The following is a 24493-nucleotide window of genomic DNA, read 5'->3' as shown; positions in this document are numbered from 1 at the left end:
AAACCTACGACATCCCCTCCTGCCCCAACCTACCCCCAAAGTACACCACCCCTACTCAACCACCACCCACTCCCTCCATCTTCTCCACATCCCTGCCACCCCACCAAAACTCCCTTGGCTCCCCAATACCATCTTGCCACCTCCCAATAACCCCTATGACTAGATGGCCCCTAAAACTCCTTTCCAAGCCAAACTATTCTATGATTCTATGAAACAGCTTTTATCTGCCTGTTCTGTTTGCCAGCAGCTTGATCCAGCCCGCTGCTAGAGAGAATGCCACCGTATGTGGTGCTTTTCACTGCCTCCCTCTGACTAAACTGTCCTAGGACCTCGGCTATGGACTTGTTCTGCCAAATCAGTGTGAAGAACTTGGGGGCTTGTGTTGTGCTTGGGTGGCTTTGGGGTTTTGTTTGGGCTATTGGAATTTTTTTCTTTTGTGCCACAGTGCAAGTTAAATAGTGCTGTGGTTTGTCTTACGTCTGAGCAATTCTGAATATAAAAACACAACTTGCAAAGGAATTTGGAATTGTCTCCTGGAAGCACAGACACTTCTGGTTCTTGCTGGAGTGAAGAAGGAGCAGAAGAACTTATTTCTTCAGCTCCCAAACAGAAAGTAAATGCAAAAGTCAGCTCCCGAGACGGAGAGCCTGCGCTCCGGCACCCGCTCCAGCTCTGCTTCTCAGTTTCTTCTTTTATTGGTGTCACGTTGGGCAGACTTGCCTTTCATTCTGTCTTGAGGAGTGCTTTTCAAAAGGAAGTTCTCATTTTGCCCCTCCACTTGACTAGATGCTAGAAAGAGTCAACCCTCAAATGCTGCCCTAGAATGTTAACCTCCTGTATGACATGAGAAACACAAAACTCTGCATGACTGTGTTGCAAACAACGTCTATGTGTTTGCCTGTGCCTCTGTAAATCCCAAGCCACGCTCTTGTAACATCACACTTGCTAAGTGTATTTGCTGACTCCCACACCCACAGGAAGGCTTTTTCCTTGTACCCTCAGGTCTGTTGGTTCCCTCTAAGTATGGTTTTAATCCATGGGGTTTTGTCCCAGTTGGATGGAAGGCGTGGAGGTCCTGAAGAGCCTTGCTAAGGCAGGCAGCCGGAGGGAGAAGAGCAAGTCTCTGCATTGCAAAGGCTGCAGTATGTATCAGATGCAGACGATCCCTACGGACCTTCTCTTAGGAGACAGGCTCTCTGGCTTTGCTGTGTGGATCTACGTGTCTCCGTCCTCTCCAGCAGAGACACCAAACCCTGGCCAGCTCTGAGCCTCCTCTGCAGTACAACTGCTGCTGATACGTCTCTGTCCAATTATATTTTCCATTGTACCCTCCAATTACCACAGAGACATTTTTCAGGCTCCAGAGAAAACGTAATGGGAGGCGCAGTAGATGAGGGCAACGTATTCTTGTTTCTTTCATTACAAAGGGAAAGAAAACATTTTCCTTTCAACAGTAAATAAAGCAGGCTGCGATTGTTTGCTTTTTGCCCAGCATAGCAGCGTGAATGGGGAAAGCACTAGATTATTGGCCTCATTTCTCCTTTTTCATCCCCAGCTGAAGCATGAAAGACAGCAGCGCCTTGCACTCACCAGTAGTCCGGCTCATTGAGTCCTGCCTAACTCTCACCATCTTTCCCCACCATTTTTTTTTCCCCTGGATGTAACCCATGTCTTTCCTGAGTTCCCGGCCCCTGATCTAGGTAACAGCCTCTTACAAGAAGGGGTCACCGTGAATGATGTGAGAATCCTGCTCTTTACAGTCGACACTGTGAGGTGATTCTATGGAATTATTTTAATTGCCTTATTAATTGATGTGGGAGATAATTCATGTGCTCATCTCGTATCCTGCTCTTGGGAAAAGCTAGAATATAATAGGGAATGCTTGATTTGCTAGGTATTACAGCTGAAATATTGCGCTTTATCTTATTTTTTCATTGTGGGACCTGTTTTATGTTATGTTGATTATTAAAACAATGCCCTTTCTGTTAGTCTTCTTGTAAATTATAAAATCTAAACGACAGCACATGAAATTTATGCCTACACTGTGTGTCAAGGTGCTAGGAGGGCAGCTAATGAGCTGCGTTCTTTGTTGTTAGGCGACTTGGGATGTTGTAATGACTCTTCAATTTCATTATCTTGAGAAACTGTGGCAAACCTTCTGGAGTCCTAAAACACCATCTAGCGATGGCTCCACCGCCCTGCCATCCAGGTACACTGCTGTGCTTTGATTATTTTTGAATGATCCTTTTTTTGGTGGTAATTTATCTGTTAAAAGTGCCTGAAGCCTTTTCTGCCCCGTTAGGCATTCTGAGTGCTTTGTAGGAGTCGAAAGTATTCACTTCCCTGCAGAGGCGTTACAAGGAGTGTCAGAAGTGTTCAATATTGTACTGACCGCCCAAAGCTCAGACCTCTGAGGAAAGCATCTGCTCCGATTAGGTACCTCTCTGTGCCTTATACCTCCTGTAACAAGTGCTGATCAGAAACGCAGAGAGCGTTTGGACGGATGAGAACGGGATGATGCTTTCGTAAATGGCCAGCAGGAGCCGACAGTAACGGTCCTGTGTCATTAGGTCTCGGTCTCCGTGACATCTCGGACTCGGAGGCTTTAGTGACACCTCAACTGACTCACTTCTTTGGATGGCTATCCAAATCTTTCAAGTGCCCCATGTTTTGAGGCAGGTAATGGCAGGCGAAGCTGCTCTGATCTTGGTACTCCTGCCTGGCTTGTTGTTCCTGCCTTTTGGTCATCGTTTGCACGTTGGGAATCTGCTGCCGAGAGACGGGGATGGAAACAAGTGCAAACAGAGAAGATTGGAAAGGTGAAGGTTTCTTGTTAAAATGCGTATTAAAAGTCTGAACGGTCCACTTCTACAGATTATATAAGGGCTTCTGATACTGACATTTTCAGAAGCAAAATGGGAACAATTTGAGTAATAAGCAAATACCCCGTAATAATCTGTAGAATATGGCCCTGTTGTCCTCAGTAGATGTTACCCAATGGATGTCTTCCCACAACGAATCACTGTACCTTGGTTTAATTGTTTCAAAATCTCTTTTACTTATGGGCAGATCTCCAAAGCAAATTTGAACACCACAGAGAGAGCCGTGCTAGGTACTGAGAGGCTCGCTGGATACTGGAGGCAGCATTTCTGCAGGGCTCTGTCTGAACTAGCCTCTCTTGCTAAGGCTGTGCACTCTAATTCCTCTCCATACCACTGCCAATAATCGCGACAGGTAAACAAAGCACTCCCTCCCCCTGATTTATTTATCTACAAATATAAACCCAAAGTATTATGCAAGTGGCAAACTGAAAGCATGATAAAGTGCAGAATATGGTTCCACTTAAGAGAAAGTTTAGGTACTTGGTGGCTGGTTTCTCTGTGTGAGTGTCCGAGGAGTATGCTTGTGGGGTTCATTTACAAAAACCACTCGGGCAGAGGCTGTAAGTGCTGCTTTATACTGTGTCCAAGGCTTGGCTTTAATGGTTTTGATGTAACGCAAGGGGAAAGTCCAGGGCAAATTCCCAGTTCCTGCCATAGTGTCTTAGCAGCTCTGCTTTGATGCTCTGGCAGTGCTTAAGGCTTACATTTTCTCTGCTTGCAGTTTCACCAAATAGCTTACGCCTTAATCGTGCAGAACAAGTTTCCGTACCCCAATAAAGTGAAAATAACGCCAGCTTGTTTGACCGCATTCAGTTAAGAGACAATACGCTCTGTTCTCATCAAAACAAAAAATCCTTTTCCTTCTGAAATCTTTCAGCATTTGAAGGTGTTAAACACCTCAAAACCATTTGTAGGATCTGTCAACACCACCTAAACTGCTCAAAAACCATTCGCCGCATACATTTTGTCCCCGCTGCTACAGGTGTGGAGGTTGAGGGCAGAGGAGAGAGTGTGAAGGTTTTGGAAAGAGCTGGGTCCATGAGGAAGAACCAGCTAAGCCTTTGCTTGCCGAAACGACTGTAGTGAAGTACAATGCCCAGGTGCACATGAACGTGAGTGTGTGAAAGGCAACTCAAGATAAAGCTGGAAGGAGCGAAGGCCAAGCACTGGTTGCTAGGGATTTGAGGGAAAGCTGTGGCCAGGGCTCTGACCCCGTGGACAGAGAGGCGCGTGCAGAGTCAGCAAAGACTTGTACAAACGATCAAATGTTTCCCTTTGAAAGAAACATGAATAGATTTTTTTTTCTGTTGAAAACCGGGGTTAGAAATCAAGAGGAAGGGTGAATGCCCTGAAGGCAAACTTGCTGCTAAGGCTGCCTCCCTCCTCATCCTCCCACAGCGACAAAGAACACGAAGGGACCCTCCCAGGAGATCAGCTGATCACTCTGTGCAAATACGAACCCATCCTCAAACGGATGAGAGACTGTGATCACATCCTGTACCAGGCCCTGGTGGAGATTCTCATCCCAGACGTGCTCAGGCCGGAGCCCAGTGAGTATCCTGCGGCGTGGCTGGGAGGACACGGGTGGTCCCAACTCCAGCTCGGCTCCTGCTCCTCGCTGGGCTGAGTCACGGGATGTTGCGTGTGAGAAGCAGCGATCCGTGACTCACTCGGTCTGGCTACCACTTGCCACAAGGGTTTCCATTGTAAAAGCTGAAGTAGAGGGTTTTGGTTTGAATGCAGGCTAAAATACGATGGCAACAGCAGAAGTTCTCCTGCCGCGTTGCTCTACGTCGATGGTACTTTGTGGCCCCTGGAAATCCCCATGCTTTTTAAAGTTTGGTTGATTGCGTATCACTTCTCCTGACGTTGGCTCGGAGTCAAGGACCCAGCTGGTTTCCCTGACGCTAAGTTGAGCTCACAGCTACCCAGATCAGCGGCTGTGCTTTCCACAGCAGCTCTCAGCTAGCAAGTGGTGTCCCAAGATGACATGGAGCAGCTTTTCTAACTCTGCAGACTTCTTTGCAGGCACGCTTACACAAGCAATTGGTAATTTTGCCAAGAGTTTGGAAGGGTGGCTGATGAACGCAATGAGTGAACTTCCCCCCGAGCTTGTCCAGGCCAAGGTAAGCAGAGGGAGCACGCGGCAGGTCCGGGGTAGGAACTGAGTGTGTGCGCGTTGCAGTTTTCCGCAGGGACTGGAAATCACTGCTGGGGTTTGGCCACATGTACTCCAGACTAGCACCATATAATGAATATCTATCAACGCAAATCGGCAAGGAGTGGGAGGACAGGCAGGGCAATCCCTTTGTACCAGAGGCTGATGGTGCTCTGTCCATTGAGCTGTTCCCATGTCCCGGGATTGCAGATAAGCTTTCTGGAAGAAAATCTCTGCATGGCATGAAGCTGTCCTACTAAAAATTGCAGGACACCCCCTGGACTGAATGGCGTTGCAGAGATTGAACCTCAGGCTCCTACTGCCCCTCTCCTGAAGCCATGGATTCTTGCAGGCGCTTCTCACCTTGCCAGTCACTGCTAGAGGCAGAGTGAGGAAACCTCTTAGTTTAAAGAAAAGAAATGCAGAGGCTGGTTTGCAAGACACGATAGGTGGTGCAAAAGTGGTGCTCTGGAGCACTCGGCTATGCTTTGGGCAGCAGCGTGGGTGGGACTGTGCAGGTGATCCCAGCTGATGCGCACCGTGTGCTTGAGCTCAGCATTGAGAAGAGTTTGCCGTCCAGCCCCGTGGCCTCCTGCTCGCGGAGCCCTGCGTTGCTGTGTCGCAGGTGGGGGTAGTGAGTGCCTTTGCGCAGACGTTACGGAGCTACGCATCGCTGAACCGCCTGGCTCAGGCCGCCCGTGCGGTGCTGCAGAACACTTCCCAGATAAACCAGATGCTCGGCGATCTCAATCGGGTCGACTTCACCAACGCGCAGGTAACTTACGGTATCTGCTCCTCGGTCGTGTTGTCTAGAACTGGGAGTCTCTAATGAGGTTGTCTGCTGGTAACCAGCATCTTATTGCCAGTACTAAAAGGCAATTAAATGGACAATTAAACGGTTTGGGTGTTACTTTCCCGGGTAAGTCTGCCATCTCACTGTGAGTAGTGGGGAAGGTTCTAAGGAGCTTCTGTAAGAAGCAGTGCTACCAACAAAAATATAGTTCTCATAATAATATTGTGGTCAGGGCAGCTCGGAGGAGACATGGCTCAGAGCTGGTCTGGGGTCCTTGTCTACTAGAAATGCAGCTGAATTCCTAGGTTGGGATGGACCAACCGTGCAGGCTTGGCGTGAGTAACTGTCAGCCCTTCTTCCCGAGCAGGAGCAAGCCTCGTGGGTGTGCCAGTGCGAGGAAGGCATGGTACAGAAGCTGGAGCGGGATTTCAAGCTCACTCTGCAGCAGCAGAGTTCTCTGCACCAGTGGGCTAGCTGGCTGGATAATGTTGTTACTCAAGTCCTGAAGCATCACGAGGGCACTCCCAGCTTCCCCAAGGCAGCCAGACAGTTCTTGCTGAAATGGTCTTTCTATAGGTACATTTTCTTTCTCACTTTGGAGATATTTCTGCATTGGGCTCAGGGCACGTCAATAGCTCCTTGGAAAGCCAAGGCCAAGTTCTTTACTCCCGTGCAACTCTGGTTAACTGTTGCTCTGCCCTGGTACAGAAGGGAGCGTTGTGTCTCCTGTATCCTTTCAGGATGGGGATAGGACTAATTTCTGAAAGTGCTTTGATACTCTTGGGTTCGAGGTAGGAACAGAGCACTGTGTCCCACAGTGCCTTCAGGGTCAAGAATTCACATCAGCCGTGACGCACGTATAAAACGCATCCCAAATATTTTGTTTCCTGGCCGTGTTTCAGCTCCATGGCGATCCGGGACCCGCCCTTGCGCAGTGCTGCCAGCTTTGGTTCCTTCCACCTGATTTGCCTGCTCTGCGATGAATCCGTGGTTTATCTGGTAGAGCACCGTGTTGCCCAGGCAGCAGGGGAGAGGCCGACTGCTGGAATGGGAGAGGTGAGAATTGTTAATTCCCTAGAAACAAACCCACACTAAGCAGCTCTTTAAGAGGTTGGAACTCGTGTGTTTCACAAACAGCGCTGTGCCCTGAACGTGTTTTTGTAGCCATCATAGCCGAAGCAGGTACTGAGCTTTCTGAGTGCCTGGCACAAGAATCCAGCTCCTTGAGCCCCTTCCATCCTGGCTTGCTAATAGCTGAGCTGGTGGGTTTGGGGGCAGTTGAGCATCAGCTGGCCTTTGGCGGCCTGGAGGAGGGAGGAAAAGGATCTCCCTACTTCTCTCCATTACCTGTGGGCACCAACCCTGATGGCGGGATTCCTGCCAGGGCAAAGACCCATCAAAAAAACTAAACCAAGCAAAGAAAGGTCCAAAAGTTCCTTTCCCTGCAGTTTTCGGTGGTACTGTTCACGGAACTTGCTCAGGCCTCTGCAAGCTCCAGTTACATGCACAGTCAGCCCCTCTCCCTGTCTTTGACTTGAAGAAGAGAAACAGCGGGTTGTTTGTGTTGGGGGGTGTGTGGGGCATGGACTGGAGATTTCTTTTAACCAATCAGACACTAAAACCAGTGCCTGGCTTACGGCGAGCGAGGAAAGCAAGCAGCCAACTCAATGTGAGTGATAGAGCAAGCTTCAGCTTTATTTTTAAGTCGCAGTGCTTTTATATGCTCTTGTAAACAAGCTTCACGGGTTGCGACACTTCCTTAACGAACAGTCTATTTCTGCACTTCGTGCCAAAATTCCTTGTTCTTGTTTATCGTTTGCTCTCAAGGTCGAAATGTCCCTCGCCTTTCTTGTTTATCGTTTGCTCTCAAGGCCGAGATATCCCTCGCCTTTCTTCCTCCTCCTGGTGACTTGCAGATTCTCTGTAATTTTCCATCAGCGGGTCTGATGCCGGGTCTGTAGTCAAGCTAATTCCATCGCATGCCCATAGTCCTCCAGCCCGCTTTCTATCTCAAACAACTTACCATGGGACCCACATGTTGATTCAATCCTATAGTTTCCCACACCTGGCTTGCAGGCAGGTCCTGTCCTGCCTAGTTGAGGTCACTTCTACTCTTTCCCTCTGAAAAATGCCTAGATTTAAAAGGCCCTCATCAACTTGTGATAGCAATATAGCAACTACTCTTAGTTTAAAACTGATCTCATTTGCTCCTTGAAGCTCATACCTGTTTTCTTCCTTCCCTGGAGCTCATGTAGGGGAGCCAGGCAAATCAACTGCCTGCCTGTCACTTGACCCCCACCCCCTTTAGGCCCATGCTGTTGCCCCAAGTCAGCAGTGCTGCAAGTTCCCACTATTCCCTGCAAAACCTCTGTCTTTATTGATATTCAAGGAACATGCAAGGCAGAGAGTGGCTTCCAGCAAGACCTAGCTGTGGCAGGCTTTCATCCATCAGGTTTTGCCTTCTTTAAACCCGTGCAATATTTCTGTTGTCCAGGACGAGGCTGATTCTTCCCAGCAAAAGAGGATGAATCGTGTCCTTCCATTTCCATCGCTCACTTTTAAACTCCTGCTCTCCTCAGTGCCTTCCGCTGCCCAACTTTGCATGACTTTTCAACACTACTGTTATAGCAATTTAGTGTTTCAGACCTCGTCACAGAGGGAGACAACATGTCTCCAGAACCCAATATATGCCCAGCTCTCTGGTTACACTTGACACGGCGGCCTTGCAAGGCAAAGCACTTCCGTGACGCGAATGCGAAGGCTTTGCACAGAGTTGCACAGGGTGGAGTGATGGTAGAGCCCCAGGAGAGGGGAATAGCTGGCATGCCTGAGCAGCTGCCCGAGAGATGCAGAGGGCTGGAGAAAAGGCACCATCCTTCAGTCTGTGGCAGCACTTGGCCCTGACATGGCAGACAGAAACATTTCTCCCTTCGTTCCACAGCTCCATCCTGCCTTGGATTGTTGCGTGTGGTGTTTGCCCAGAGGCTTCAATGCCAGCGGCAGACTTTTCCCCAAAATATGTGGTTGGTTTTGCTTTCTGCTTTTCACCGCCGGCACTGCTGATGCTCGTGCTTCCTCTGGAGCACTTAGGCTGCTTGTTAAAATTGCTTGGAAATGGATGCCAACTTCAGGTCTGGTCTCCATAAGCCTCACTCACCTTGTAATGCCTTTGTCTTTCAGTTTGGTGACCTCACACCTCTGTCTCCAACACCGCTGGACAAAGGTGCCTCCTCTCCCTCAAGGGGAATCCTGCTGGGTCAAGGTTGAATCACTGTGGGAGGGGGAACCTCGTGCTGGCTCCTCCACCCTGCTCTGTTAGGAGAAAGGAGCTCTTCCCCTCCGGTCGCCGTTCTCATGCCAAGAGCTGTCCTTTACAGAGGACATGAGTGACCTGGGCAGCGAGGTGGACACAGCCCCCCGGAGCACGGGGGGTGCGCTTGTGAAACATTGTGATGGTGGCTCCGGCGGGGCTGAGCTGGTGGAGCTTCTGCCCCAGCAGGGTTTTATTCTCCCTTTCTGTGTCCTGGGGGTCTGGGCTGATGCGGACTACGGGGCAGAGGTGGGTGGGGGAATCTGTCATCGAGCCAAACTGCAAAAACAAAGCCCTGGGGCAAATCTTTCTGTGAATAAAGGCCGCGTCATAAATAGCTTTTATTATTATTATTTTTATTATTATTTCTAATGATCACAGATTCACAGAATCACAGAATCAGGGGTTGGGAGAGACCTCAGAGGTCATCTAGTCCAACCTTTCTAGGAAGAGCAGAGTCTAAACAAGACGGCCCAGCACCCTGTCCAGACGACTCTTGAAGTGTCCAACGTGACCGAGTCAACCACTTTCCTGGGGAGATTATTCCAATGGTTGACTCTCCTCAGTGTGAAAAATTTCCCTCTGGTGTCCAATCGGAATCTCCCCAAGAGCAATTTGTGTCCATTGCCCCTTGTCCTCTCCATGGGACTCCGTGTAAAAAGGGAGTCTCCATCTTCTTTGTAACTACCCCTTAAGTACTGGTACATGGGGATGAGATCCCCTCTGAGCCTCCTTTTCTCAAGGCTGAACAAACCCAGTTCTCCCAGCCTATCCTCGTACGGCAGCTTCCCAGTCCTCTGATCATCTTGGTGGCCCTTCTCTGGACCCCTTCCAGCCTGTCCACATCCTTTTTGTATAGAGGGGACCAGAACTGTACACAGGTGTGTACGCAGGTGTGGCCTGACAAGCGCTGAGTAGAGTGGGATAATGACTTCTTTATCTCTGCTGGCGATGCCCTTTTTGATGCAACCCAGCAGCCTGTTGGCCTTCTTGGCCACAGCAGCCACTGTTGGCTCATGTTGAGCTTTCTGTCCACCAGGACCCCCAGGTCCCTTTCCACAGAGCTGCTCTCCAGCCAGGTGGATCCCAGTCTGTGCTGCACTCCCGGATTATGTCTTCCCAGGTGCATGACCTTACACTTCTCCTTGTTGAACTTTGTAAGCTTCTTGCTGGCCCACTCCTCCCACCTATCCAGATCTCCCTGCAGAGCAGCTCTCCCTTCTGGCATGTCTGCTTCCCCACTCAACTTGGTGTCATCAGCAAACTCCATCAGGCTACTCTTGATGCCAGTATCCAGATCACTTATAAAGATGTTGAATAACACTGGGCCCAATATCGATCCCTGGGGACTCCACTAGTGACAGGTTGCCAGTTTGAGAAAGAGCTATTTACCACCACCCTTTGGGTGCGGCCTGTCAGCCAGTTCCCCACCCACTGCACAGACCGCTTCTCTAGCCCATAACACATCCATTTCTCCAGGAGGAGACTATGGGGGACCGTATCAAAGGCCTTGGAGAAGTCCAGGTAGACAATGTCCACCGCCCGCCCCATGTCCACCAGGCAAGTCACTTTGTCATAGAAGGCCACCAGGTTAGTCAAGCACGATCTGCCTTTAGTGAAGCCATGTTGGCTTTTCCCAATCACGTGCTTCAATTGACTTGTGATGACCCCCAGGAGGATTCGTTCCATAACTTTCCCAGGGACTGAAGTAAGGCGGATGGGCCTACAGTTACCCGGATCCTCCCTCGAGCCCTTCTTGTAGACAGGGGTAACATTTGCCTTCCTCCAGTCCTCAGGGACGTCCACCGTTCTCCCTGACTTCTTCAAAGCTTATGGAGAGCGGCTTTACGATGATGTCAGCAAGCTCTCTCAACACCCTCGGGTGGATGTTGTCAGGGCCCATTGGTTTGTGGGGGTCAAGCTCCTCTGGTAGTTCATATACTAACTCTTCCTTCACCGACGGTGGGTCGGTGTTTGGTTCAATTGGCAATTTTGTTCCCAAAGCCTGGGACCCTGCAGTGCTGGTAAAGACCGAGGTGAAGAAGGTGTTGAGGACCTCTGCCTTTTCTGCATCATTGGTGATTGATTCTCCTTTTCCGTTTAACAATGGGCCTATGTTTTCCTTCTTTTTCTGCTTGCGGTTGACACGTCTGAAGAACCCTTTCTTGTTATTTTTTATGTCTACAGCCAGTTTCAATTCAAACTGGGCTTTTGCTTTTCTGACTGCGTCTCTGCACTCTCTGGCTATGCCCTTGTAGTTCTCTGTGGACAATCCTCCGCTTCTCCATTTCTGGTGTGCTTCCCTTCTGGATTTGAGTAGACCCAGGAGGTCATGGTTGAGCCATGGGGGCCTCTTGCTCTGCCTACTTCCTCTTCCTTTGTAGAGGATAAACTGGTTTTGTGCTTCCAATAGGGAGTTCTTGAAGAATTCCCAGCTCTCACTACCTCCTTTGTATTCCATGGAAGCCTCCCATCGAACCCCTCCGAGTTGAGCCCTGAGCGCACTGAAGTTTGCTCTTCTAAAATCTAGAACCCTTGTCTTAGAGGTGACCTTCAGCACACTCAGCAGGATCCCAAACTCCACAATATTGTGGTCGCTGCAGCCAAGGCTGTCACTAACCAAGATATTACAAAGCAGGCTTTCCCGGTTTGTGAATAGCAAGTCCGGCAGCGCCTCCTTCCTGGTTGGCACGTCTATCATTTGTATCAGGAAAGAGTCCTCTATACACTCCAGGAACTTGGTAGATGGCATGCAAGCTGCCGTATTGTTCTTCCAGGAGATGTCTGGGTGGTTGAAGTCACCCATCAGGACCAGGCTCTGTTGGCCAGAAGCTTGCTTTAGTGCCCCAAGTATCACTTTGTCGGCTTCGTCACCATGGTTAGGAGGTCGATAGCAGAAGCCCACTGTGAGGTCCTGCTTGGATATGACCCCTTTGGCTTTAACCCAGAGGCATTCGATAGAGCAGCCACTATCACCATAGTTGGCTTCGATACATTCCAGGTGTTCCTTGATGTAGAGTTGTCGTGGTTCAGCCTCAGCTGGCAACTGAGCACCACCCAGCCGCTTGCTCACTGCCCCCCACCCCTGTGGCATGGGGAAGAGAATTGGACAAGCAAAAGAACTTGTGGGTTGAGATAAGCACAGTTTAAGGATTACAATAAAATAATAATAATTATAATGATTATGATAGTAATGACAATAATGTTAAGATAATAAAATGGAAAAGGAAAGGAAAGGGAAAATAAAGGGAAAAAAAACACAGAAACACGAACGATACAACCGCTCACCACCCGCCGACCGACGCTGCCCGTCCCCGAGCCGCGATTGCTTCCTCCCTCCCCCGGCCAGCCCCTCCCAGTTAACATACTGGGCATGACGTTACAGGATATGGAATATCCCTTTGGTCAGTTTGAATCCGCTCTCTTAGCTGTGCCCCCTCCCCTCCCGGCTTCTTGTGCACCCAGCAGAGCATGGGAGGCTAGAAAAGTCCTTGACTAGTACAAGCGCTACCCAGCAACAGCCCAAAACATCTGCGTGTTGTCTCAACATTTTTTTTCCATGCTAAGTCCAAAGCACAGCACTATACCAGCTGGAGTGAAGAAAATTAACTCTACCCCACCTAAAACCATGACAAGAGTGCAACTCCTCCACCTAGTCTACCTTGCCTATCTTTACAAAAGAGCTTGTAACCGTCCATTGTGATGCCCCAGTCGTCTGAGGTGTCCCACCATGTTTCATTTACTCCTACGATGTCGTACCCTTCTGAGTGGGCACGGAGCTCCAGTTCCTCCTGTTGTTACCTAGACTGCGTGCATCCGTGTACATACACTTGAGGTGTTGTAGGGGAATAGACAGGGATCGGCGACCGGAAGATCACGGGATGTGACGGAAAGATAGACTCCTCCCCATAGGAGTGGCAGGAACAGGAAGCGCAAGAGCTATATAAGCGTGTGACGCAGCCAAATAAACGGACATTTTGTATCCATCATATTGATGTCTGTGCATCACTGCCCCCAGGGTGGGTAGAGCCCTGTGTCCCGGAGATATGCGGCCCAAGATAAGTTCTTCCACAGAAGCGTACATCTACAAGTGGTGACCCCGACGCGATCGGCGGGGCGGCATGGCAAGTTCGCTGGGGGGAAATGACAACTTGAGGCACGCAGGGGTGGGACAGGTAGCCGCAGGATGGCGGGCACGTAATAGGTACAGTCGTAAAGGTACTGAAGGGATTGGGGAAGGAATATGGTACTTCGATATCGAAGGCGCCTACCTCAAAGGCCATCCAATGGATGATTACGCAGGGGCTCATACGAAGTCCCACAGACATATTTAATAAAGATAATTGTGCGAGAATTAAAGAGGAGTTAGCCGAAAGGGCTATGATGGGAAAACCCCAGTACATACAGCTCTGGGGAAAGATACACCGATTACTCTTGAAAGCTCGGGATGATCAGGAGACGTGGCGGCAGGCGCGGCGGTGCCTGCACGGTGCTACAGGCGACAGTAGCCCGGAAATAGACCCAGGAGGGGCAGTGGGGACGCAGACAGGGGCAAGCATCGCGGGGGATGGGGAAGAAGAGGAGAGTTTGGATGGAGTAGCCTGGCCAGCGACTCAGTCTGAGGCTCCCAAAGAGGTGGATCGGGAAGCGGCGGTGTTCCCTGTTGAGCCAGCAGGACCCTTGGAATGCCTCCCCCCCCGCATACCCCTGGTACGATTTGGCACAGGCGCGGGGAGGGTGACGTGGCAGCGGACGCAGCGGGAGTGACGGAGCGGAAGGAGAAAGATGATCATCACTGGCAGCAGCGCCGGCAGCGGCACCGCCCTCTGCCCAACCCTCGAGACTGGCTCCCGGGGCAACCCTTGAGATGGGAGTCGGACGAGGAGGGGGATTGGGGTGCCTGGAGGGGAGGACAGTGGGGGGTATAGATCAACCTCGAGTAGCAGCGAATCAGAAATTGGGGGAGAAACCGATGCCCACATGTGGGAAGAGGGGGCAGCTTGCCTGCAGCGCGCAAAAAAGAGGCATAAGGCAGCAGGGACTCGGAGGACCAGTCAGAAGGAGGGAGGAGAGGGACCGCCAAAAGGGGAGGTCCGGAGTGCTGCAGCTCCGGAGGGGTCCGCGGAGGACGTGCTGCGGCAGCTGCAGCAGGCTATGCGCGCACTAGGGGAAGTAACTCGGCGGCAGACAGGACTCTTAATGAAGGGGGCACCCCAGCGACAGTCAGTCGAGTTACCTAACTGGCGGCTGATAGCCAGAGATTGTAGCCTCGATGGAGTAAGGATAGAGATGCCCGGGATCTTCCCTGTCCGACTAGCTCCAGGAGGAGGGGTGGAGTGGACGCCGATAGATGCCAAGCTAGTGCGAAGTTTATGGCGAGAAATTAGAGAAAAGGGGTGAAAGACGAAGGAGTAGGATTGCTGCTGGACGCTGCGCATGCAGCGCCGTTGACCCCCTCTGATGCTAAGCAGTTGGCGAAAGCAATATTGGCTCCCACAATGTACATACTTTGGAAGGAGGCAATGCACAGTGCCTGCCATGCCCTCATACAGCAAGTGGCGGCAGTTCCGGGCCACCCGCTGAGAAGGACCACCCTTGACCGGCTCACTGGCAGAAGTCAAGGACTGGAAACCCCGCAGTTGCAAGCAGCAGAATTAAGGGGCAGGGAGCTGCAAGCGGTAACGGAGAGTTCCCGCAGAGCGTATAGCGAAGTGGGCAGGTATGAGAAAAAAGCAGAACCTTGGCAAAAGATACAGCAAGGACTAGCAGAGCCATTTACAACGTTTTGTGACAGGTTGCAGAAGGCTATTATAGAATCAGAATTGCCACCAGCAGCCAAGGAGGCAGTCGTTATGGATTGCCTCCCAAGTCAAGCGAATCTGTAGACACAAGATGTCCTCCGCACCCTGGCAGTGGGGGCTTCATTGGGTCAAACCATCAGGCATGTCTTATGCCAGGAGGCGTTGAATCAGCATGGCGGTGCGGGAGCGCACATCTGCCAGAACCCTGACTGTGGAAGCGAAGAAAGGGTGCTGGTGCAAGCGGCCGGGGTGGGGCCCAGATGTCACTTGTGTGGACGGCAAGGGCACTTTAAAGCTGGGTGCCCGCTAGCGGAAAGGGGAGGACATAATGGAGGAGGAGCGCGCCCAGTAGGGAGGTGCTGGGCGTGTGGGAAGCCAGGACACCTGGCAAGAGATTGTCCAACCACAAAGCCGGGAAACGGCCAAAGGAGGGCGAAGCGAGGGGGATTCACGCCTCCTGTGAGTCAAATGGCCCCCATCATGGTGCCAGTGCCAGGAGCTTGGCCCACCATAGCGGGCCAAGGGGGAGTGACCCTTCAGGCAGGGGAGCAGAACCAGCAAGATTTGCAGGTTACAGCCCCCGCGTGGCCTTGGTCATAGGCTGTGACGAGAGACCCATGGCAGCAGTGATGATTACCCCGCAAGAGCCGAGTTGCCCGGCACGGATATGCCCGGGAATGTTAGTGGATACCGGGGCAGATGTCACAGTGATGCCACTCGAACGGTGGCCACCAACTTGGCCCCTTGCCATGGGAAAGCGTATAATAGGGGTAGGAGGAGAACAACAAACGAGGACTAGTACTTGCCCTGTGAAACTCGAAGTCATGGACGAGGAGGCAGGGAAGCTCCTCACGGCCGTAGTGACCATACTAGGAGCAGATGGGGTAGCAAGCCCCTTGTTAGGGCGAGACGCCCTTGCCCAGATGGGGATCGGGTTGAAAAATTTAGCATAAGGGCCACTGCCTCAGAGGGGCTTTGTCAGCACAAGTTAGTGTGGAAAACCGAACAGCCCGTCTGGGTGGAGCAGTGGCCCCTGACAACAGAGAAAATAGAGGCTGTAAGAGCTATAGTAAAATGAGAGCACGAAGCAGGGCACCTAGAGCCCTCGATGAGCCCGTGGAACACCCCTATATTTGCTGTAAAAAAGAAAGATAAAAACCAATGGAGGATGCTGCATGACTTTAGAGCAGTAAATCAGCAAATGGAGGACATGGGGCCTCTCCAACCTGGCCTACCAGATTTGAGTGCTGTCCCAAAAGGATGGCGAGTCATTGTTTTAGATATCAAAGGCTGCTTCTTCAGCATTCCGCTACATCCAGATGATAGAAAGAGATTTGCCTTTACTCTGCCTGCGGTGAACCGCGCAGAACCAGGTAGTAGATGGCAGTGGACAGTACTTCCGCAGGGGATGAAAAATTCTCCAGCGATCTGCCAGAGGTATGTGGCTTCTGCATTGCAGCAAGTAAGGCAACAGTATCAGGAGAGAATCTACATGATCCACTACATGGATGACGTCCTCATAGCTGCACCCACCGAGGCGTTGTGTGAACAAGTCTTTTCAGACACCCAAAGGGGCCTTGAGAGACAGGGCCTCAAGGCAGCTGAGGCAAAGGTACAGCGAGGACCAGTGTGTGGATTTCTGGGTGCTAGAATACAAGGGGATTGCATACAAGCTCAGCCTATTAAACTTACACCTAGGGTTAAAAATTTACACGATGTACAGAAGCTGGTAGGAGCACTGCAGTGGTTGCGGACATTCGTGCGCGTCACCGGTGAGGAGATGCAACCTTTCTATGCGTTGCTGAAAGGGACCGACCCATGGGAGCCCAGGAGTTTAGACACTGAGGCAGTCCAGCAGTTGCAGATGATAGAACGTCGAATGCAAAAGGAAGGAGTATGGCGGTGGGACCCCCAGGAGGAATTAATCACAGGTTGGATTCTGACCGCCGGTGGAGGATTAGGATTGCTATATCAAATACGGGCAGGGGAAGAAAAACCACTGCGATGGATATATCAGAAGGTTCCCAAGGATGCATTCTCCACAAAAGTCAAGGTAGCTGGGGGAATGATTTGGCGTCTGTGACGGGAAAGCAAGGGAATCTTTGGGAAGGAGCCAGATAAGCTCACAGTGCCGTGGAATGGGGACAAATGGCGGAAGGTGGTAGAGAGTGAAGAGGATATACAATTGGCAGTATACTCATACCCAGGGAAAATCGTCACAGGCACGGTACAGAGGTGGGCCGACACAGCCAAAGTGGTGGATTTAAGTGTGGATAGTAGAGTTTTGGATACCCCTCACCCAGGACCAACATATTTCACAGACGCTTCCTCGAAGACGAACAGAGCGGCGGTAGTGTGGAAAGAAGGGAATAGTGGATGCGCCAGACGTATGAGGAGCGGGGTAAAAGTGTGCAGTGGCTGGAGGTGAAAGCGCTAGGGATGGCCCTGCGAAAGGATATAGATCGGCATATAAATGTGTGCATGGACTCCTTATACGTGTATAAATTAGTCATGTCCATGAAACGAGAGGGTGTACCACACACGGAAATTGCCTTGATGCTAGAGGTTGCTTTATCGCAGCGAGGAGCAACTGTGACAGTAATTCACATTCGCAGTCATCAGACGGGGCCTGGACCACTGATTGAGGGGAATCGCATGGCTGATGAGGCAGCCGCGGGAGTCTGGACATTGACGGAGGCAAAGAAACTGCATGACCAACTGCACCTGGGTGCTAAAGCCTTGGCAAAGGAGTGTGGCATCTCAATAAGAGCAGCAAGAGAAGTAGTAGCCACCTGTCCTTACTGTCAGCACTCGCCATTGTGGGAGGCAGGAGTCAACCCTCGAGGACTGGAAGCAAATGCTATCTGGCAGACTGACTTTACTGAATGTCCACAGTTGGCCCCCGGACGGCACCTGGCAATTACAATTGATACATATAGTGGAGTCATCATGGCTACTCGACATCGGAAGCAGACCGCAACGCAGTTGGCTGCGCATTGGACCACGGTAATGGCGTGGCTTGGAAAGCCCACCGAGATAAAAACAGATAATGGACCATGCTTTCGGGCTCGAAGTACCCAAGAATGGTGTAAAGCTTGGAATATTGTATTAAAACACGGCATTGCTTACAATAGCACAGGGCAGGCAATAGTAGAACGCGCTCATCACACCTTGAAAGCAAAAATAATACAGCTTGGGGAGGGGTATAAGGGAGCTATACCCGTAGCAGCTCAGCAAACTATTTTAATGCGTGCATTATATTCGCTTAATCATTTTATACGCGGGCAGGAGCAAGTTACAGCAGTGGAGAAGCACTTTGGCAAAGCTCAAGCAGGCGAGCGCTATCCGCAGGTACGAGTAAGGTTCCCGGGCAGTGAGCAATGGGAGAGAGGATGGAAACTGAGATGCCTGGGGAGGGGCTACGCTGCGGTTGAGAATGAAGGGTGCATAGAGTGGGTGCCTGCAAAGTGTGTGAAAGCAGAACTGTGCAAGGATGTACAATGAATAATCCCTCTCTGAGTTGTCTCTTTGCAGGGTCTGCTGACATGGATCCTCATGCTAGCCGTACCATTGGGAAAAGAAATGAGCTCCTTGACGAGACTGCAAGCACTATTGCAAAGAGAGCGACACTGGGAAAGGGCAGCAAAAGAGAGATATGAACTGGGATTGGATAGTAATAATTGGGGGGATCTTGTTGTGTGTAGTAACCATGGTTACTTGTGGGCTGTCATTGTTATGCTGTGTTATAAGACAAATCAGAGAGCGCCTGCGAGAGTTACATGAATATAGATAGACCTGACCACAATATGTATCCGCTTACGCAAGTAGATTTGTAGAATTTTTCATAGCATGGGTAGGGGGAGATGTAGGGGAATAGACAGGGATCGGCGACCGGAAGATCACGGGATGTGACGGAAAGATAGACTCCTCCCCATAGGAGTGGCAGGAACAGGAAGCGCAAGAGCTATATAAGCGTGTGACGCAGCCAAATAAACAGACATTTTGTATCCATCATATTGATGTCTGTGCATCACTGTCCCCAGGGTGGGTAGAGCCCTGTGTCCCGGAGATATGTGGCCCAAGACAAGTTCTCCCGTAGAAGCGTACAGCTACAAGGTGTTTACTCTCTTGTCTCACCTCTTGGGAGACAGCTAAGGAGCCTTTGTCACCACACTGCTTGGCCTGACTTACTCTCCCGTTGGAGGTGACGTTGTGAGCGTGATGAAGTGTTTGATGTGAGCTTTTCCAGGGGTCCCATGTACATTTTCATAGCAGAGCATATTCTATCCAAATATATTATTTGCTCGTTCGGAATGGTACTAAGGTAGCTGTGGCACTTGGAAAAATATTGCTAGTGGAAAGGGAAAAGAAGGTGTGTGTAGTGGCACATCTTTCCCTCTTACTGTCCCGTGCTGTTGTCTGTCGGGGTGATGTTTGTCTGTAAATGTCTCATATCGAAGCAGCAGGAGACAAGTGAGAAAGCTGGATATATTTGTAAATAACGACTAGGAATACGCCCTGGGTCAGAGTCTGCACTTCAGATCCTGCCAATGAGATCAGATGGTCTAAAAAAACAACGGAGCAATCAAGTCTTAAACTCCCCTGCTCCCACTGAGCGTGATCTTAACTTCAGCTGGCGCATTGGCTCTTCCTTGCAGCCGCTACCGACCAAACCCGGTGACCTTCTGCTTACCACGGACGGGCAAACGAGATGCTCTGGAGCTCTGCAGCACCGTGCAAGGAGCTTGGATAACCACCTAAACCCGACATGCACAAAATTCCCAGCTTTAGCTGGGAAGAGCAATAAACACGTATCAAATGCTCAGGCCTGTACAAGAATTGTTGTGGTCCCATTTCTTCTTTAGTCACTGAAAGGAGGTGTCAGGCAGATGCTGCAGCCTTACAGTGTCCGGGGGAGGTGCAGGATCTGCCCACTGCAGTCCAGTTAAAGCACTTTTGGCCAGGGATCCGGTGTCTGCAGGGAGGCAGAGTCACCACAGCAGAGCGGCCGGTTTGCAGGGGTAATATGCCCGTTACACCAAAGTTCGCGGAGGGGAGAAGCGTCTGAAAGGTCAGGCTGCTGCTCTGCACGGGGCCACAAGAAGCATTTTCTAATTATGCTTCCAGACTAGGTGTGGAGGATGGGAGAAGCGAGACAGGGGTGTGCCGGCTGACAGGTCATTCCTGCTCTCTCCCCTTGGGAAGGGGAAGCTTTACCGTCAGCCTCTCCCTCTGTGTCCTTGCTCGCTTCACTCCCCCTCTGGATTATCCCGTCTTGCGGGGACGGCTGGACCAGCCTGAACCTTCCTTCGGATACCAGCTCTCAGGGTGGGAACGAGGGCCTTATTTCCCCCTGGGGAGCAGAGCAGCCCCTCCTGACCCCGAGCGTACCCGGCTGCAGGTGGAAAGCGAAGCGCAGCTCAGAATGCTGCCGTTAGAAGGCGCCCACGGCCCCGTTCGGCTCGCTGCTGGCTCCATCGCCCCTCCCCGGGGGGCAAATCCCTGCAGAGACTCCGGCGCGAGCGTTGCTGCGGGGCTGGGCTGGCAGGCCGGGGAGCTGCCGGGCTCGGCAATGGGACCCCAGCGAAGGGCGGGGGAAGCGGGGCTGCCTGCGCGGCCCCTTGCTGCCTGCCAGGGACAGGCCGTGCCCGCGCGTGGGCAAAGGCTGGTTGGCAGCAGCAGGTACTTCCAGTCTAGAGGCAACGTAGATGGGGGGGGTGGAGTTCGGCCCTGTAGTGTCCTGCCACCCTTTGCAAGTTCAGGTGAGGTGTGCCCTCGTTGTCCCCTGCCACCAAGTGCCACCACCCTTCAGGGACCGTGGCTGTTGGCAGCTCCCCTGCCAGGCAGGCCACCTCTCACCCCAGGACATTCTCTTCCACCCACCATCTCACCGACACACGCTTCCCAACCAGCAGAGAGTGGCAGGAGGTGGTACGGGGGTGACAGCAAGTGCACCGCCCCCAGGGAAAACGGGGGGCTTGTGACACCCCAGAAGAGGTTTGGCATTGCCGGTCCCCGGGACTCAACCCAGAAGGACGAGCTTTGAGCTGGAGAGTGCGGCACAGCCCGGGGATTCATCGGCAGCAGCCCTGCATGGCTGGGGCAGGGTGTTTGGGCAGGGGAGACTGCAGTGCTGCAGCCGCGGACCAGGCTGCCCGCATGGGAGGTGCTGCCAGTCTGGTGACAGGTTGTTCTGAGAGCTCAGGGTGGACGCATGGCGAGCCCTTGGCTGGTCCTTGTGGCCACAGGGCACAGAGTAACATCGGCTAAACCCCATGCCTGCACAGATGGGCAGCTCCCGTTCTCGGCCGCCTGGGCAGCCCACCGTACCCTGGCACGTCTGCCCTGCCTGCCCAAGCCCCCGCTGCTCTGACAGCCATGTCCCCATCTCCACGCTGCCCATGGTGGCAGGTCAAGCATCAAGGATGAGCTTCATCCCGCACCTCCTTCCCCATCTCATACTGAAGCTATGGGCCGTCCTGCCCCACAGTGTCACCCCCTCCCAGGGGGCCTGTGCCCTTCCCTGGGCTTCAGCCCATTCTTGGGGCTCTTCTGCTCCCTCTCCTTGGGATGAGGAATAGCGCTGCAGGAAGAAAGACCTTTGCCTGTCACTCTGGCAGCACCAGGAGCCCAAAGAGTGCCCTGGACTCAACCCTCCTTCCACCTCCAGGTCACTCTTACTGCCTCTGCACAAGACACAGAAACTGAGGCACAGATCAAGATGCCTCATGGCAGCAGTTCACCACCCTGCTGGGCACCACCAGGCACCACTGGGTACCGGCACCAGTGCCAGTGGCTCTGCCCCTCCCCTGCCCACCTGGCCTGGCTTAGCAATCATGGCTGCTCCCGGGGCTGAGCTGGGGCTGTTTAACCAGCAGACAGGTTTCACCTGGAGCCTGCTGGGTCTCAGAGGGGGCAGGCCCATAACTGCCTGCTGCAGCTCATTCTGAGTGGCTGCCTTTATAAGCCAGCAGCTTGGGTGCTCTAAGGGCTTTACCTTTCTTCAGTTCACTTTGTCTTTTAGGAGCCTTAGTTTGGAGGAGGGGAGGTTTGGGGCCTGCTGCTTGCAGGTCTCTAGGAGGTAAAGCCAGCTCTTTCTGCCTTTCTCAGCACTGCTAAGCAGGTAAGGGCACAGCAATGAGCTGCCTCTGCTCCCCCATCCCTGGGCTGGGGGCTGCAGCCCAGAGCAGGGCTCTGCCCTGGGGCTGGCTGCAGCTGGAAAGCCTCCTACCACTGTGCTTCTCCTTTGTAATGTCCCAGGTGAAGGACAATGTCATCAGGTAGTTCCGGGGTGGCCTCAGGGCTCGCTTCCCAGCCCAGCTGCAGCACCCCTCAGCTGGAACAAAGGAGTTCCTTCCCGGCGCGGCATCTCCTTCCACCGCAGAGCCGCTCGCTCGCCCTGATCAGAGAGGAGGACTTCTTAAATAGCTTCAATGGGTATGTGTCCGCTGGGACGCGTGCGGGGGCTGAGCCCTGCTCTTGCCTCGTGTTTGTCCCCAGGGGAATGCGTCCATTGTCGGGGATGGATTGGGGTTCACGGTCTGGCATTGGTGCTCCCAGCATCGGGAGGCACACGGGGTGCAGGCTGGCGTTGCTCCCCTGTAGCTGATGGCCCTGGGTCTCTGCGGTGTCTCTGCCATCTGCACTGTTGTAGCTGAGACCAGGCAGTGCTGTGCGTCCCAAAGGCCACCAGCTCACACCCCTGTCTCTGCTGCTCTGCCAGGAGCTTCTCTGATGAAAGCGATGTCTGTGGGGCTGATCTGTTGGACTGCAGCTCCTCCGCCCCCGACCCGCAGCTGGTCCGGAGAATTGTGTCCCAGGTGGAGTTCTACTTTTCTGATGAGAACCTGTCCAAGGATGCTTTCCTTCTGAAACGTGTCCAAAACAACAAGATGGGCTTCGTCAGCATCAAACTGCTGACGTCCTTCAAGGAGGTAGGCAGCCCATGGCACCTGCCAGCCGGGGTGGGAAAGGGCCTTTGGGTGGAGGGTGTCTGGGTGTGCTCTGTGTGTCTCTGGTGGGGTGTGTGGGGAGGTCCAGGCTCCCCTCAGGCTGTCTGTGTCCCAGGGAAGTGCTGGTGGTGCAGAGCTGGGCTCTGCTCCCTGCCCTCGATGTGCTGCAGCAGTTCTGCAACCAGGGAGGGTGGCTGGGGAAGCAGTGAACACTCCTCAGTGCTGGATTTGCCTCTTCTGCCCGTTGTCCCCCCGCGCTGCTTTGGGAGAGACCATCCCTTAACCGAAAAAGCGCAGTGAAGTGCTGCTGGTGTGAGGTACTGGGAAGCAGCAGCTTGTTGCTGCAATCCAGGGGGCACTGGAGACCACCTGCTGCAGACCCGCATCTGCTCATGTGAAAGGGGGATGGTGCCTTGCCATGACTTCAGCCTGCCTGGATGATGGATTGAGGGTGGTCCCTGCCTGGGGACACTCATGGGGACGCAGTGGCTCCCTTTCTCCCACAGATGAAATACCTGACGCGTGACTGGCGGCTCACACTCTACGCCCTGCAGTTCTCGGAGCTGCTGGAAGTGAACAAGGAGGGCACCAAAGTGAGGCGGCGGGTCCCCCTTTCCGAGTCCCTGCGGAGCTTCTCCCCCAGCAAACTGCTGCTGGCCTGGGAGCTGCTGCCGATCCAGAATAACTTCATCGAGACCATCGTGAGTATGTTCAGCCCCTATGGTGCCATTGTATCCATCCGCATCCTGCAGCCGGGCCGCAAGCTGCCCTCGGATGTGTGGAAATACACGTCGCTCTTCCCCGAGCTGCTGAGAAAGCGCTGTGCCCTGGTGGAGTACGATAGGCTGGGGAGCGCCCGCAGGGCCTTTGAGCACCTCGGCTGCCAAAGCCACCAGTGCGGTGAGAGCATCAGGGTGGTCTGGCTCTGCTGGAAGGTCTCCAAGAAGGAACCTCAGAACAGGAGGGAGGTGGCGAAGAAGCTGGGCCACCAGTGGGATTGGAAGGCGCAGGCGGCGGCCACGACCTTCCCCGATGGCATTGGGGGCTCCCTGCTCTACCGCTCTCCGGAGTCAGGCAATGCTCCAGTGTCACCGTCCCTGCTCCTGAACACGGAACCCTCAGCACCCACCTGCCCATGCAGCACCTTCCAGCCCAGGGACTTTAGCAACACCTTTACAAGATCGCTCCTCACCAGGAAAGTGTTCCCCCCACTCGGGATGGGCTTGGGCACCGGTGGCTGCCACGGCTTCCGCTCCAGCACGGAGTGGCCCCACGGCTGCGGCTGGGGGAGCGGGGTGGATACCTGGGCACCCAGGGGCAGCAGGCCTGCTCTGCATGCCACACCTCCTCCCAGAAATTCCCTGGCAGGAAATCGGGTGCCTGAGCCCCTTGGCCTGCGGGGTGGGGTGCTTCGCCTGCCCAATGGCCCTGATGGCACCAAGGGCTTCAGCAGCAGCATGGGGAGAGGAAAGCTCACCCTCCAGCACTGAGGCTCTTTGACCTTTGCGTTTGGGGATTTTTCTTTTTTTCTTTTCCACTTCACTCGAGCACAATAACTCTGTGTGGGCCCTGAGAGCTGCGGGCAGTGGTGGTGCAG

General features: G+C 52.8%; 2 protein-coding genes across 2 annotated transcripts; both read left to right on the top strand.

The window, feature by feature from the left end:
* The first annotated feature begins 1057 nt into the window (after positions 1 to 1057).
* Positions 1058 to 19705, top strand: LOC142049692 (DNA-binding protein RFX2-like). Its single transcript, XM_075077621.1, is given in 12 exon segments — positions 1058 to 1142; positions 1611 to 1748; positions 1751 to 1773; positions 2097 to 2209; positions 4281 to 4432; positions 4911 to 5008; positions 5666 to 5815; positions 6201 to 6409; positions 6736 to 6889; positions 9014 to 9056; positions 9211 to 9264; positions 19578 to 19705. Coding segments are annotated over 12 exon segments (1347 nt in total).
* A 2509-nt stretch (positions 19706 to 22214) lies between these two features.
* Positions 22215 to 24386, top strand: LOC142049691 (la-related protein 6-like). Its single transcript, XM_075077620.1, has 3 exons — positions 22215 to 22381; positions 22668 to 22878; positions 23403 to 24386. Exons 1-3 carry the CDS (start codon positions 22215 to 22217, stop codon positions 24384 to 24386), a joined length of 1362 nt encoding a protein of 453 aa, XP_074933721.1.
* The last annotated feature ends 107 nt before the right edge of the window (positions 24387 to 24493 follow it).

The sequence above is a fragment of the Phalacrocorax aristotelis genome, chromosome W (genome assembly GCF_949628215.1).
Source record: "Phalacrocorax aristotelis chromosome W, bGulAri2.1, whole genome shotgun sequence".
In the NCBI taxonomy this organism is placed as follows: Eukaryota; Metazoa; Chordata; class Aves; order Suliformes; family Phalacrocoracidae; genus Phalacrocorax; species Phalacrocorax aristotelis.
Note: the sequence above shows the minus strand (reverse complement) of the source record. Positions and strands in the feature narration are given on the sequence as shown.

Coding starts and splice junctions, on each gene's coding strand:
- LOC142049691 (XM_075077620.1), top strand. CDS start 22,215: ATGTCATCAGGTAGTTCCGGGGTGGCCTCAGGGCTCGCTTCCCAGCCC. Junction 22,382..22,667: donor TTCTTAAATAGCTTCAATGG/GTATGTGTCCGC, acceptor CTGCTCTGCCAG/GAGCTTCTCTGATGAAAGCG. Junction 22,879..23,402: donor TGCTGACGTCCTTCAAGGAG/GTAGGCAGCCCA, acceptor TTTCTCCCACAG/ATGAAATACCTGACGCGTGA.